The 16,723-nt window shown below is 42.4% G+C and overlaps 1 protein-coding gene across 1 annotated transcript in view; it reads right to left on the reverse strand.

Annotated features, from left to right (window-relative positions):
- The window catches only part of insrb (insulin receptor b), a 71,705-nt gene extending 69,928 nt beyond the window's left edge, over positions 1-1,777 (reverse strand). The window contains exon 1 of the mRNA XM_061078293.1: positions 442-1,777. Coding sequence (XP_060934276.1) covers positions 442-535 — 94 coding nt within the window. The 5' untranslated portion in view covers positions 536-1,777. The remainder of the gene's footprint in view (positions 1-441) is intronic.
- Between the last annotated feature and the right edge of the window lie 14,946 nt (positions 1,778-16,723).

Below are 16,723 nucleotides of genomic sequence, written 5' to 3' on the forward strand. Positions count from 1 at the left end.
GCAACCACTGAAAACACTAGCCCCTTAATTAGAGCCCGTGGGAGGCTCTGCGCATGCGCCGTGCTGTGGGTCCAGTTCCACAAAAACAATGGAATAAAATGATATAAAATAAACACAACAATCACTCCGTTTCCTGCGCTCCGTCTATTTCATATTCAATCACTTCTTCTGCTGGTCATATTACAATTTAATTTGACGTATTACACCACCTGGATTGATTCGATTCCTTTTGTAATTAATAATAATAATAATTCCACCCCTTTTGTAATTATTAATTGTCTTATAATATTCTATATATTTAATTTAACACGTGTGTTTATGCTAAAGTTCAAAAAGTCAGTGTGTTAAGGGACATTCTATGCGTTTTGGAAGCAACGTCATGATATTTGCCATGATACACACACACACACCACAACAATAGTGAATAAATAAAAGACTCACTTTCTCCGTTAGTTAGTCCACACTGGCATATGATGCAGGTGCAGATGATAAAAAACACGATCTGTGCTCTCAGCTTCAGCGTCCACCGCCGCATCTTGACTTGAGGAGAAGTTGTGTTTCCGACAACAACAACACAAAAAAACACCTCCAATCTCGAGGGGTTGAATGTTTAATTTAAAAAAAATCAAAAGTTCAAAAAACAATTCATAAAAAGTGGAGGTCCAATGAGGACAAGTGATTGAAGGTTGCCCCCCAGTCGTAAGCCCGGGGGTGGGGGGGTCGTGGTAGTAATAAATGGATGAGTATCCCCCCAGCAGAGTCCGTGGTGTGTGTGCGAGCCCTGGAACACAACGCAGACCATTAAATAACGTGATCCTGGCTCCTGGTCACACATGTGAGAGTGAAAATCTTCATTTTCCACACCTGAAGGCGCCAGTCCACGTTCATCGGGGGGCTCCGGGGGCTGCAGCACATCCAGAGAAGAAGAAGAATGCTGCTGCTATTATTAAGACCCCACACGCGGGGGGCTAGTGTGGAGATCCCCGCAGGAGCTCCGCCGGCCCCGGGCTCATTCCTCCGCGATGCACCGCTCCACTGATGGAAGATCCCCCGGTCACCCACCAGGCTGCGATCGGTGGGTTTTCTATCCCTCGACCAGGCTCCTTCCTCCGGCAGAAAGTTGCGGGTCGGAGGGGAGTCGCCGGGGATCGGAGCCCACAGGTTCTGTAGATCACTCGGATCCTCTCGGGAGACGCTGGTTCTTTTCTGCGGACAGATGGAAGCTCATCCCCGGGGAAACTCCTGCGAGCAGCGAGGTCTCTCCGCGGTTCCCCGGCTACGACCCTCCTCTGAACCCCGTCACCCCCGCTGACCACCACGCCGCGGACGAAGGGACAGACTCCCCGGAAAACCACCCGGACAAAAAACTTGAATAGTCGTCACTCTTGTCTCGGTTGTCCGCGGGCGGAAGGGACGAGGAGCATGGCGGCTCCGTGGGACCCGCACGCCGCCGTGAAGTGAGGGAAGTCTCCGCCACGCCGCCCGATTCTTCTTCTTCTCCTTCTTCTTCTCACAGGAACGCTAGCTGGTGGTGCTGGTGGTGGTGGGGGGGGGGGGCAGCTAGCCTGTGCTAAGCTAATCCAAAACAAACGAGGTTTCAGTGTCGAAGATCGAGTTGAAATGAGGAGGAAAAAAAACACAAAGTGAGTGCCCCCCCCTCCGGTAGTGGAAACGGGGGGGATGAGGTAAAGGAAGATAAAAAGCTTTTTCTCGTAAAAAAAAAAAGGACGGGCCAAGTGTAGAAACTTGTATTCCCGTCGTTCCGCTCGGCGCTGGCTCTCCCTCAGGTTCTCTCTCTCTCTCTCTCTCTCTCTCTCTCTCTCTCTCTCTCTCTCTCTCTCTCTCTCTCTCTCTCTCTCTCTCTCTCTCTCTCTCTCTCTCTCTCTCTCTCTCTCTCTCTCTCTCTCTCTCTCTCTCTCTCTCTCTCTCTCTCTCTCTCTCTCTCTCTCTCTCTCTCTCTCTCTCTCTCTCTCTCTCTCTCTCTCTCTCTCTCTCTCTCTCTCTCTCTCTCTCTCTCTCTCTCTCTCCTCCGGTAAACAAGTCCTGCCAGTCAGCTGGGCCACACGTGGTCTGCGGGAAGACCCGGAGCGGAGCCCGCCGATCCGCCGCCGGAGTCCGGATCCGGACTGTCTGAAGCGGTGTCACGGCGCCGGGGTTCTCTTTGTCAGAGAGGAGGTGAATAAAAAGGAAAAAACACATTCAAATAGAAACGTGAATGAAAGGAAACCATAAGGATTTTCTTGTATTGACCGTTTCATGCCTCGTGCTTTATTGTTAAAATGCACATTTCTGCTCGTTTTTCGAGTGTCTTTGTGGAGGAGATCGTAAAAACAACACCACAGCCCTACAGCATAACCAGAGTTTAGGCTGCGACTAAGAAGTTATATTTCATTTTTTCGTTATTGATTGATCTGGCAAACTATAACCATCATAGGGTTTGGTCCAGTGGAAGACAGAAAAGGGTGAGAATGACCATTTGGAACTTCAAAAGCTCAACAGTTGAGAGACTGACATGCAGTCTGCATTATTTTTTAAAAGGCTCTCCATTGACTTAGAGTGAAAAGAAAAGCACATTCAGGATATGCTCGCGCTAAAGTTTGGATCCATGGGATTGTTTACTCATCAGAAAACAGAGTAGAGCACAATCGAATAGAAAGCCTTTATTGTCATTGTACAAGAGAAAGCGGTACTAGGCAACTGGAGGTAATACCTCAGAAAGAACTGTAAACATTTATTAAAAAAAAACATGTTTACAATCTGACAAAAGACTCAAACCACCAAATACACAACCTCTAACTAGAGAGACAGCCAAGAGCTGCTGCCTCCATGCACGCCGCCATCTTTCACATCAGGTGAGCTACTGTTACTATTTAATGATCATTTAACCTTTTTTCCAGATTTTCTTTGTCACATCGTCATCCACTGGTGAGACTGTGGGTGAAACAACATGGTTGTGTGTCACTGAGCAGTGTAAACATCAGAGAAATACCTGCCTGCAGTCTGGAAGGTGCACGCAGGTCCCTCAGATTTACATAACAAATATGCTCATAGCGAAAAGTCGATGATGGAACTTTTACACACACAATACTCCGATTCTCCACACAACATGGCTGACACCTGACCACAGTGCTCAGCCAACCTTGAGACCCATGGACTGGGAGTAGAATAGATAGGAAGAATGTTTTTCTACCTGTTTATCACAGGGATACAGTGTGTGTGCCTGGATGTGCACAGAGTGCGGCTGCTGCTCGGCTAAGATGTGGTGCAGCGGGCTTGTTGTTAATCTGAGGAATGTTGTTACCCAGTGAACAGAGTAAATGAGGTATTAGTGAGATTAAATGTCACAGGTCTGAAGGACTCAGGGTTATGGAATCTAGTCAAAACAGAACTCTTTGTTGTAGTGACCCTGTCTGACGCCAACATGAGGAGCGTGCACACACACAGACACACACATGCACACACATGCACACTCCTCTCTCTCCTCTCCTCTTCCCGTGGGAGTGGAGGCAGTCGAGTGCACAGCTTCGTATCCCACTAACCTACCCAGAGTGCTGTTATTGTGAGTCTACACATGCAGCACTTGTGCATCACTACCCAGCCCTGCTCATGCACCGCTGTACTACGGCTTCATTTCAGTAGGTGGCACTAAAAATAAATCCAGCCAATTCACTTACTACACCAAATGTCAAACAGGGACAAAGGGATACGACGTGGTGAATAAATAGGAATACATTTGACCAGAGAGGCGAGCGCCTGCAGCTTTGGGCTTCGTCAAATAAACACAATGTGATTCTGTCAGCATATACTCTGTACTGTGAGCTCGTGGGGAAGCTTTTACAAACAGTGCTTTAAATAAAGACTGCAAATGAAGAATTTTAAATAAGACATGTTTCGTTTTTTTTAAATCCCAAGCATTTTATCCTCACATCGTTCTCCACTGGGAACACGGATATGTGTTGACACCTCTCTTTTTTGATCTGGGGCAGAGCTCGGATGGTTCCACCTGCTATTTCAATTCTTCCGGATGTGAGATGTATAGATCTGAGAAAGACACAGAGGTGGTTGTACTCCAATTGTCGAGCAGAAGGCTGCAAGGTCAGCACTAACCACCACAATGAAAGGTATTCTTCACCCCCTAAAATGCACCAATTCATATTGTGTTTTGTTCTTTTTATTTTTACAGCCAAACAGCATAAGTCTATGTATGGATATATCATGATTGTTGTTCTATTCTTTATAAGGGCTCGGATTTTATTTAGTTGTTTTATACTGAATGCTCTCTCAAAGAAAACTTCATCGATATGGCAATAAAGTATTGAATCATCAATCTTGAATCAGCGGTGCACAACAAACACATGCATTCCATCTCAAAATCGTTACTTTGTTTCTACAGGTCCAGTAAAGTAAAGTACAAACAAGAATCAAGTGCACGACATTGTACAAGAGCAATTATTGTTTTCATTCATGCAGAATATTTGATTTAAAATCTATGATTTCATTTAGGAATGCTGATGTTATCTTCACTTTGTTCAGCAATCTCTTTATTGAGAACATACAGGCGATCAATAAAAGGCAAGGCTTTTAATAAATGAGAAGCAAAACAAATTTGCATCTGCACGCCTGCACCAGCAGTCAGTCAATGGTTTGATTGGAGACGTAGCAATCAGCCATTTTCTCACCGAACACCGATACCGGTGATCACTCAGCCGAGGGTATCTGCTGCTAGTGACCTCATCACCAGTCTGCTCCTTCTCTCAGATTTAACACTTTTCCTGAATGCGTGTACCTCACCATGGGGAACTCCTCTGGAACATTTTCAAGTCACGTAACCCGATGCGAGGGATCGCTGCAGTGGCTCTGAGTCAGCTGTTAAGTTTTACTGAATGAATGTGACTCATGGAGGAATACTGAATTTTTCAATGGCTCGGACAGAAAGGCTGGGCAGGTCACATCGGGGACAATAATCTATCAGCTGAATAAAGTCAATCTGGCGTATCGGATCGATGCATCCTCAGGTTTAATGAGAATGAAAATGAAATGAGTCGTAAGCGTTGGACTTCAAAATGACCCGATCTTAACCTCGGTGATCACTGAAATGAGATTATAAAACACCAAATAGGGGAATACACTATATTTTGGACGAATGAAGCTTGTGTAGCCCAGAAACATGGAGAATCTGTAGAGGAGTATTGAAACTGTTGTGGAAGCTTGTGGTGTCTCGGCCCCTTATATAAGATCGGTCACACTTCTATATGTCTGAATGTCATTGCTGCTTTAGGCCCAAATAATATCTTGAACATGGATTAGCTTTATCAACCAAGCAGCACTCAGGCAATAAATACCAGCTCCATAGAATGCAGCAGAACTCATAAATCTATATATTTGCATTTCCTCGTCCTGCCTCACAACTTTTACAACATTAACTCCCACATATCTATTTCTCTCACACACACACACACACACACAGATGCAGAAAGCAAAACAAACTCCTGTTCACTCTCTGCAGTCTTCTCTCTCTCAGTAAATGGAGGGATTAATACGTTCGAATGGAGAGCGTCTCCTCCTTTGTTGGTGTGGAACGCTCGGTAATTGGCTGCCTAGAGAGCCCAGGAAGAAGGAGCCTCCGTTCAGCCTCAGCGTGCCTGTGTGTGCACTGTATGCATGAGGGCATCTGAGTGTGTGTGTGTGTGTGTGTGTGCGTGAGATAGACTGCGTCCACCGAGGAGAGGGTCATGAGCTCACACAGACAAAGCGTTGCTGGATTATCCTCTTCAGACGGCTCCCTGTGTTAGTGATTCACACTTTTAGCACTTGCTGTTCCTGCACTTCAGGCCCCACAGGCTGCAGCTCAGACAAACACACAAACAACAGGCTCTCTCTCTGTCTCTCCTGGTCGCTACCGGCACGGTGCAATCACATGTATCGTCATCTGAAAGAGAGATAGTTCCTCTCAGGCCGACGCACATCACTCATCTGGTATGACAAAGCATCTGCAGGCGTCTGTGACAAGAGGGAGGTCTGTACCTACAGGAAAATATCCGGAAAAAGTCAACTGTTTTTCTCCAAGCAGGTGTATCCTACGTGCAAAAGAACTGTACTCATCATCATCATCATCATCATCATCATCATCATCATCATCATCATCATCATCATCATCATCATCATCATCATCATCATCATCATCATCATCAGCTCATCATCATCAGATCATCATCATCATCCAGTATAGAATAAATATAGAATAATTTACACATTCATTTATAATAAAATTAACAAATATGACAACTGATATCTGACAAGCATTTGAAATATTTACTTTTAATGCTAGTTTTTTATATTTCTTTGCATAATACTTTTTATTTTTAAAACATTGTTATCAATATATACTTTTTCTGATGTGCATTTACATCTTTGTACTTTATATTTACAGTCACTATTCATGACTGTATAGTATTTATACCTGTTATGTTTGTTTTTCATGCTTCATTTTATATGTGGTAGGTTGTTTATGCAGGATTGTAGTTTTAGTCATGTTAGCAGAATGGTACATGGGAAATTGGCATTGTGAACTTGTTAGCGTCATAGACTAAATATATAATGGCAGACAACGACCCACTTTCTCCAACTTTTGAGAAGTAAAGCCAAAATATCTCAGCTACAAAGGACCGCATCTTGTTTACGAGGATGTTGTCACTTGGAGCCGGGATATCGAGGATTCGCAGAAACACGCCCTTGTCCAATCATGAGTCCGTCTCAGCTTTCAATCCTGACATTTCCCCCCGTTTTTTCATAGCATCAAAATGACTAATTAAAAACCAAACTATATATGTACATCTTTGCCATGATCTGCCCCTTGTGGCTTCCTGGACCATGTGTTTCCCACCTGTGATTACCGGCTCCTCCCTAACGTGTTGTCTTATCACCTGCTCCACTTGTGTTGTATTCAAGTCTCTGTGTTCTCCTCATTTGTTGGGAGCCTGTTTGTGTTATTGAAGCATCTTCAACGCAACTATCATCATCCGTAAATGTCTGTTATACAATCCTCGACCTGTGACAGTTTACATCAAGGATCCTGCGCAAAGAAATGCCCTTCTCTCTCATTTTAAATTCTGATTTGTCAATGGAATAAAGTTTAGTGGATTGAATCGGTCTGCTGACCTAAAGATGGCGAGGAAGAGGAGGAGCAGCCTACCTGTCTGTGTGGAACAGTTTGTCTGAAACAGGATCAGTGAGGAAGATTAGGGGAGCTGCAGACTATATGACAGTAGATGTCAGACTAAGCCATTGATGAGGAAGACTAAAGCTTTCGGAAAGAACACGGCGGCCGGCTCAACACTATGATTATGTTCCCTATGATGCGTTCAGTGATCCGATAAATCTCGCACACAGACCACACAACTCTTGTTAATAATCCATGTTGATAACAGCTGCCTTTCAGGTCATCGGATTGATCCGTGGAGCCTCGGTGCGTCTGAACTCTCTCTGCCTCCGTCTGACTAACCAATGAGGAAATTATGACCAAGTGTAGATGTTTCCATCCATGAAGCAGCTTGGTATTCACCGCAGAGGACTGATGAATCACAGAGGACACACTGTGCATCAATCCGTCCTTCAGACAGGGAGTCTCTCATTGAGTTTACTGCTTCATCACATTCACACACAAGTCCTACATGTTAATGTTTCAACATATATCAGGTGCATTGTGTCTTCACTTCCTTTTCCTTCCTTGTTCAACCTGCTCAAGGCTTCATTTTCACTTATTATCGCGTAAAGAAGAGTTTATTAGAAGTTGTGTACTGTATAAAAAAATGTTATGCATTTATTGATGTACATTTAGGGAGAGAACAGACTTCTGGAAATCATTTGACAAGAAGAGATGCTGTTTTATGAGAATCAGAAATTCACGACCCACTATAATTTACAGTTTTATAGACTGTAGATCATTATCTGTTCCACATAACCGAGGAGGTTATCATCTGCATTTATTTGCTAGTTAGCAGAATTACACAGAAACTAACGATTTTCATGATTTCCTGAGGAGGGGTAGGGCCTGACGGGAGGGAGAAACCATTTCATTCTGGAGCATAGCTGGATAAACAGAATCGTAGAATGTAAGCTAGTAAAAACTAAAAAAAACTAAATGATTTAAATAAGATAATCAAAGTTAGTGACAAAGTTAATAAAATGTATTTTATTTATTTATTATTATTTATAAATACATTTTATAAACTTTATTTATAAATAAAGTACATTTTATTAACTTTGTCACTTTATCTGATCGTATGTTTATAAGTTTATAAACTTGCTAGGACAAAAAAAAGTCACATAAATTGTGTCCATCAGAGAAAATAATCCGATAGAATAATATATAACTGATGGGGTTATTCTACTTTTACCCTTTCAAGTACAAACTTGTGTACTTGTAACTAAAAGTAAATTACTAACACTAACAATAAAAAGCAGTTTTTTTCCTTGAAATATTGCAAAAAATATATTTTGTGTGAAATATTGAGCTGTTACCTAAGAGGCTGTTGTATTCATCTTCTGCATGTTTTGTAGTGAAACGTGACTGAAGTCACACTGGAGAACATAACCTTGTTCCTCATAACAACAACATCCTATCTGTACTATATGTCGCTGACTGAGTCCCCTCTGGAGATAAAGAGTTTATTTTCTAAAGGAGAGGTTTCCTCTCTGGACAGCTCCATCACTGTCACAATGTCCTGAACTGTATGAGACCCTCCACCCAGCCCCTGTTAAACTCCACTGTCTTCTATATGTGTGTGTGTTTGTCCCAGTGTGTTCACCTCTGCCTTGAGTGTAAGACACTTAACCCCGGGTCATGCACACATCCCAGGGAGCCTTGTTTTCCCACAAATGGACCACAGCATACTTATCTATAAACAGATTAGACTGTCAAGGTCACTTCAGCTGCTCGCTCCTCTTTTTCCATGTGCAAACTCTCCTCCTCAGCTCTTTCCCTTCACGATCTCAAGACTGAATCCACTTCCATTTGTCCATCTACCTTCATGTCCCCCCGGATCCCCATCGATGCTCCCTCCTCCTCTTCCCCTCTTGGCCGTCTCCTGCCCTCTGCCCCCTGTGTACCTTTTCTCACACTGCTGAGCGGTGCAGGAGTCTATGAGTTCATTTGCCGGGGGGGGGGGGGGGGGGGGGGTTAAAGGATTAGTTTCATCATTGATAAGGGAGCGGGGCGGAGTGTTGCATGGCCAGTTTGAACCTGAATGCCCTTCCTGAGAGGATGTGTCAGTGACAAGCTTTATCCACATATTGTCAGAGTGACAGAGGGAACAACACATCCAGAGAGAGGGGCTCGGTAAATACACTGCACAGTCAAGGTCGGGTCAGTGTCACAGGTCCCCCAGCAGCGCCGGCTCAGGGGGGGTGGGGGGGGGGAAAGGTGCGCCTTCGGGAAGATAGCGTGTGCTGCACAACATCAAAGTGCGGCTGTGGTGCTTCCCCTCACACTGGGAATATGGGGACACTGTTGTTTTGTTGCTTCCTTTCACACGAAAGTCGTACACGTGCGTGCACACATGCCACGAGAGGTGCTCCGGCACAGGGAAGACTTATATAAGGTTGTAGTTTAAGTGAGGTTAGTGAATTTGACTGAGACACGTGGCGACCCCGTCAGCTAAGGGACAAGGGAATTAACTTTGATTAAAGTTTGGACGAATGGCAGGATTGAGAAGATCTTAATTAAAACCTGTATTTTTGTATTTAAATTGTGACCTGTAACACATCAACTGTTCAGCTTTATTCTATTGATGAGTCTGGTAAGTTTATTGGCTCTAAAATGTTTAACCTAACTTACTGTAAGGAATCTCAAATTCAGCATCAAGTTTTGTTTTTCTTTTTAAACATACTTTAAGATTTATTCAGCTTTTCTTGATTAAATACTCACATCAGGATTGTAGAAAAATACAGCAGTTTCGGCAGGTCATAGGGCAGGAAATTAATAAGATTCTGTCAATTAACAGTAATAATAACCCTTTATACCTGCTACTTGGTATATCGGACATGTCCATCACTGACAAATTTAAAAGAAGACTTTATCAGACACTTGCTTTTTGTGCTAGAAAGTGTATTCTTTTGAATTGGATCACAGATAAAGCTCCATCTAAGGCTCAGTGGCAAAGGGTTGTATTTGAATATGTTGTGTTGGACCATTTGACATGTAAACTTCACAGCAATGATGATGCCTTTCGTAAAACATGGGAACCCTTTCTGTCATATGTTGGTCTGAATGTTTCCACCATTCTCACAAGAGGGTTTGTATCATAGCTCAGAATGCTCTGCCTCAAAAGAGGCACTCTGTTTTACCATTTAATTGATTTACTTTTATTTCTGTATACTTTTATTTTACTTATCTGTTTTTAATTTTTTCTTACTTGTATAGGACGTGACCCCTGAATCTTCTGCCTGTATGGATTTGAATATGTGTGTGAGCCAAATGTTTGTCTTGTTTTGTTTTGTCTTGTATTACCTGTTGGAAAACTAATAAACATATATGTAAAAAAAATAAAAAAAATTAATACTCACATCAGACTTAAATGTGCAGCGATGAGCACATATCAACCTGCAGATGCCCAGCAGTCGCCTTTAATTCAATCAAGCTGTATATTTCACACACTCATAGATATCAGTTCCATTCTTATGCATAATTATTGAATCACCATCCATGCAAATTGGTGAAAATTGAGAATCAGTCAGTAAACGTTGATTTATAGAATGAAGAGAATCACAGTGTTGTAGTTGATTATTTCAACAAAATAAAATTAAAAAACTTTTGTGAAGTTAAGTTACAAAGGAAAATTGTATTTTATGACTAGAGTAACGGACCAAATTATTTTTTATGGCTATAAACACCTTTAACAGGGTGGTATGGTGAACTAAGTGGCTATTATTCTTTCTTTTAATGATATTAATTATTTATTTGTGTATATTGTCTTATTTCAAGAATCAGGTGAATGATGGATGAATTTATTTGTAGATGTAGTCGTGTCTTTCTGTTAAACGTGTCATGTAAGGATTGTGATTCTGAACTCGTTTCATTAACTGCATATGAAATCAACAGTGAAAGGATTTGAGATTGCCAAAAAATATCCGTTTTAACAAAATTGCATCTTATCTTCTCCGAACGTTTCATGTGGAGGTTTTCTTGGCATCAGCTGACCTTTATTTGCTAAAATGTATTATGTTTCAAATATAAAAAAACGACAAAAATTATGTTGCCAGTGTAGATACATTATGTGGGTTGTTGTTAAATACACATTAAAGGTCGTTGGAGATGAACATTACATTTATATTCCAATAGATATACTATATGATTATTTCTATGATCATTTTATCAAGTCTTTCAGATTAAATCCTGCCCAGATGTGGAGACAGTTCCTGGAACAACCCTCAGAGTCCCGGTGAACACAGACCACACTGCACAGACAAAGCTGTAAACATTTATTGGACACATACTTTGCATTCACCAGCAGTTTGAAGCTCTGAGTGTTTTCCTGACCTCTGAGCGGAGGAAATTGTTTGGAAATATGTGGATTAAACTTTGAATCTTGTAAAATTACAAACATGCAAGGGGGATGTTCATGCTCTACACGATCTATAGATAGTGTACAGACGGGCTAATGGGAAAAAGTAAACAGGAAAGATGGTTTCCTTTTAAGATATATTTACAGAAATAAACAGGAGGGCCCGATGGAGGTCAGGGTGCAGGCCGTGCATTCTCTCTGACGCAGCGAGTGGCTGAGAACGGGGGGAAAGAGAAAAGGGGAAATGCTTAATTACTTCCTGAGAGCGAGACTCGGTTGTGGGGTAAATGCAGCAGCATTGTATTAGTGTTTACAGAGGAAACAGAGGCGGCCACACACCGCCCATCCTGGACGTAGCAAACACCACATCCAAGGTGAGAACTGCTTCTCCGGCGAGGATCAAACGCAGAGAGCAGCGTTCACGACAACATCAATTAAAGGGGAGCAGGAGACTAACTGCTACTTTTGATAGAATCCTGGCCAAGCGTCTGCAGAGCCCCCCCACCCCCAGTCAACCGTCTCTTCCCCAAACAGAGTCGGACGTAACAGGGCTGCCAAACAAACTGCCACAATGCTTGATTAGTTTCCTCTTCCGCTTGCCTTCTGCTATTGTTTTTGACCCGGTGGAGTGAAGTCTAAAGTACTGGCCCCCAGCTCCTGTCAGTTGTTTGACAGAGGGTATGAGTGTGTGTTGGCATGTGTGTGGCCTCCTCTGTTTCCATCCCGGAGGACCAGGAGCGGGGAGGCCAGACATCAAGGCTTTAACTATTCACTCTTTCCAAGTCCTATTTCCAGCCACAGCCCCGAGGCGTGTTACTTCCAGCATCCTGCGAGGACACGGGCCTGGGTGACCACAGCGCTGCTCCGTGACCCCGGGGCCGGCGCCCAGAACACTGAGAATGGGAGGAACAGGGGTGTCTCGAAGCTTCCTAGAATGACAGTAATAAAAACCGTGTTTGTTTATGTTCTCACGAGGAGAAGGGCGGGGAAGTGGCGGATCAGGGAAGAAGGATGCGTGTTAAAGTTCAGCGAGAGGTCTGGGAGTCAACAAACCAACTGCGGCTTTAGATTTACTCAAGATGGGATTATTGACATGTAATGTAATTTACTTGAGTGAGTGCTTGTGTGTCTGTGCTTGTGTGTGTTTGTGTGTGTGTGTGTGTGTGTGTGTTTGTTTGTGTGTGTGTTGATCACATGCTGTGTGAGAGTACAGTGTGTAGTCACTATAAATAACCCCATTTGGAAAACACAAAAAACTGCAAATTTGGGCCTAATTATTCAGTGTGTGCTAAAATAACTAATCCCATCAGACATGCAGAGCAGTATTGGATAAGTGATGATTAGTAACATGTTGTAAATGTGTCAGTGACACATGTTCCTTATCACTTATTAGATATTGATGTGTTTACTTCCTATTTACTCAGGGATGTTTGTGGATTTCAGTTATTTTTCAGAGACAGGATGATTAGGAAATAAACTTCTTAGTCAGAAACAAATACATTTGGCCTCATAAAGTTTGCGTGGGTCTCACTAAAGTGGTGATAAATTTCCTTATAATAAATAATGGGGGCACGGAAAGTTTAATATTAACACAGAGGTCATGTTTTCGTTGCTGTTTGTCTGTTTACGCAAAAACTGCCGATCCGATTCATTGAAACTCGGCGGAGTACACATTAACCTTTGGAGTGGGTTCCAATAAAGAGGCAGATTCAGGATGACTCGGATCTGCACCAACATTTAATGGTATCTTCCCTGACCCATACTGCATCCTTCCACCAGGTTTTGTGTTAATCCCTCTGGTAATTATTGTGTTATGCTGCTAAACTACAGACAGAGAGACAGAGAAACAAATGCAGATGAAAACAGAACCTCCTTGGCCGAGGTAACAATCTCGATGTAAAAACACAATCACATGTAGAGTTTCAGAGCAGTTTTTACATTAAAATTCGACATGGTTCGTGTATCTGATCTGAATAAATGTATATGCAATGTGGTGATAAAGTTGCCAGTCGCCCTTGGCGGAGGTCTATGAGTGCTCTCTGAGTGCCCTCGTGGATTAATTCATGAGTTGCTATTTAACTTGCTATTAGACAGAACAACTTACAGTTGTTCACTTTTCTGTGCCTGTAGAAACAGGACTTCACGCGTCAGATGACAGAATGAAAATCCAGGTCCCAGATCAGTGTAAACCAGGCTCTGTCCATATATAAGGAGGAGAGTTTGAGTAATTTGGTCCCTGATGATATAAATGATATTTTAATGTCATTGTCAATGTCAATTTATCTATATGGAACATTTAAAACTACTTGGTTGACCAAAGTACTTCACAAAGTAATTTACAACAAGAAGAAAGCAACACGCAATACATCAGAATACTAGTAGTTAAATTAAAATAAGATAAAAAAAAGTATAATCATTTAAAGTAAATGTAAAATATTCAATAAAATAAAATCTGCTGGGATAAAAACGTGGAGAAGAAGGCAAAAGAGAAGAGATGAGTTTACAACAATGATTTGAAGTGTGCTAGAGAAGGGGCTGTTCCACAAGTCTACTGCCAGGCTTGATCTCTGGTTGTGAGCCTTGTTTCAGGTGAGACCAGGAGCAGCAGAGTGGCTGATCTCAGCTCTCCAACTGGAGTGTGACTATGAAGAAGCTCAGCTGGATAAGGCGGTGCCAGTCCATCAAGACATTTAGTTAACAATAAAACTTTAAAATCAACCCTGTGGCGAACAGGAAGCCGGTCGAGGGAGCACAACACAGGTGTTATGGTTCCTTTATTGAGAAGATAGAGGTGAAGGTGTATCAGGCTCTGGGTCTGTTCAGCTGCCAGTGGAGCTGCTGCATCGCAGGAAGTGAATGGTGTAAAAATGAAGAAAGAATACCTCCGAGCTCTTCAGGACAACATCAAACCGTCGTCCAGAGACTCACATCCACATAAAGACACATGAAAAGTACAACTTCAGTTAAATCATGCTGAATCTCATGATGTGTTGTGGTCTGACCAAGGTCCTGACTTCAACATGATCCAAAATCTGAGACAAGGAGTCTGTTCAAGAACAGTAATAATCCCAGTGCTGCCATATTACACATGTTCCTTAAAGACAACATATGAAGCTGCACTCTCCTCTGACATTTTAAAAAGGCTTCGATCAAAAATAAATCTATCTTCCATTATCTTTAGCAAGCGCAGAGTTATTTTTTATTTCCTAAGATGCCTTGTCTGCATGGTTTTTGGTCGGAGGATCTCTGAGCTACTAAATAAAGAAACACGTTACAACTGCAGGTCAGGGCGTCTCACAACCTTCTCTCTGCCGCTGTGATGTTTTATTCAGCAGATACATTTCTCTGCTTGTTGTGCTGCAGAGTGAGAGAGATCGAGGCGGAGAGGGCGAGACGCAGGAGCGGGTGAAGGAGTGCAGGGAGGGGAAAAGAGAGCGATTCAGGTAAACGGAGATGTGGTTGGAGAGATGATAGAGGATGAAATATCAGTAACTGCTGCAGCAACAGTGGTGAAGGCCAGTGTGACGTTTACAGAGAGGAGCAGTCCTTACTGCTGGCTGAGCAGAAAACTCAAAAGAACGCTGAGTAGCATCTCAACCATCCGACTTAAACAAATGAGGTGTGTCTAGCTGAAGAGAAAATAGTAGATATATTGATGCTATGCTATAAATTATCGCAATTTACCTTTATAACATATAACAGGGACAGTAAAGAGATGATGATTCATAATGATCAGCATCTTAAATACCTTGCGTCACACCAGGACATCCTAGAATATATATAAAGTGAAGTATCAACATCAAGCAAACAAACACAATGTGTATTTTGTGAATCATTTTTTAATTGATTCATTAATGTCATTTGAACCTTTACTACATTATCTGCTATGGGTTTCATCGGTTCTATTGCATCATATTTTATAAGACTTATAAGTTTTCTATAACCGTCTACTTAATGTATTTAATGTCTAATATCTATTGTGACGAAAGTAGAAAGAAACATCAATTGAAAATGCTGTGCTTTTGAAATAAATTGTTATCGTCTCTTTTTCTCTAGAACTTTAATTTCAATGTAAAGAATTTATAGTTCAGTGTTTTCCTAAAAGACAAATTCCTGCAGCTGGAACATTGTGATACTTCCATTCTGCTGCAGTACAGTGCAAAACCTTCCACAGAGATCCCACTGCAAAACGCCTAATGTCTGCAGAGCCTCCTGTAAATCAAACATCCTCCCTCTGCAGGAGTTTGTCAGGCCACTTACTCATTTATGAAAGGTTTTATATGGTTCGAACACTGTGAACCCAGGATTCACAAAAACATCCGCCACATGTTTCACCTCGGTTTCCAGTACAGATCACAAGGAGGAGTCGAGCTGTTTGTCCAACCCGTATAGAGATGCTGAGAGTTTATCACAGGTCAGTCGTCTCCTCTCGTCTGCCCCTTGGAGACGTGCAGAGGAAACCAGTGCAGAGAGCTGCTCTGGTCTAACAAGTGAACAAGCTGCATCAACAGGCGATTTGTCTGCAGTATATCTGGAATATGATGGATTGGAGAGGAGATACAAACTGAAAAGGTTCCTGTTCACAGCCGCTGCGGAGAGCTGCCATTAGACTGCTGATACCAGGAAGAGCGATAGCATCTCACCTGTACTTGTTTCCCTGGACTGGCCCCAGGTCAGACAGGGTGAGTTGTTTTTTTAAGCATTGAAACTCCTGGTCCCTCGACACATCTCCCAGCTTCTCCTCTTCAATCCCAGATCCCTCAGGTCCTGGCTGTCGCATGGTCGAGGCTGAAGGTTCAAGGCGATATTTCATTAAGAAAATTTAAGGTTAGACTGAGCGCCGCCTAGGCTTTTGAGTGTCTTTTGTTGTTTTCATGAAATTGTATTATATTTCCTACACATTTATGCTGTGTATTCCTCGGTAAAGAGTAGGGTTGCAAAGGGCCGGAAGGTTTCCGGTGAATTTACGGAAACTTTACGGAAACTTTCGATGGGAAGTTAACTCGGGAATTTTGGGAATTTTGAAAAAAATAAAATACGCAAATTAAACGCTGAGCAATAAAAACATCATTCAAAACTCTATTTTAAAGATGTATGGAATGCAGCACACGCTGCACGTTGAACCCTCCACTGTGCATTCTTCCATCACATGCACAGATAAC

Source organism: Limanda limanda, chromosome 9 (assembly GCF_963576545.1).
Source record: "Limanda limanda chromosome 9, fLimLim1.1, whole genome shotgun sequence".
Classification (NCBI taxonomy): Eukaryota; Metazoa; Chordata; class Actinopteri; order Pleuronectiformes; family Pleuronectidae; genus Limanda; species Limanda limanda.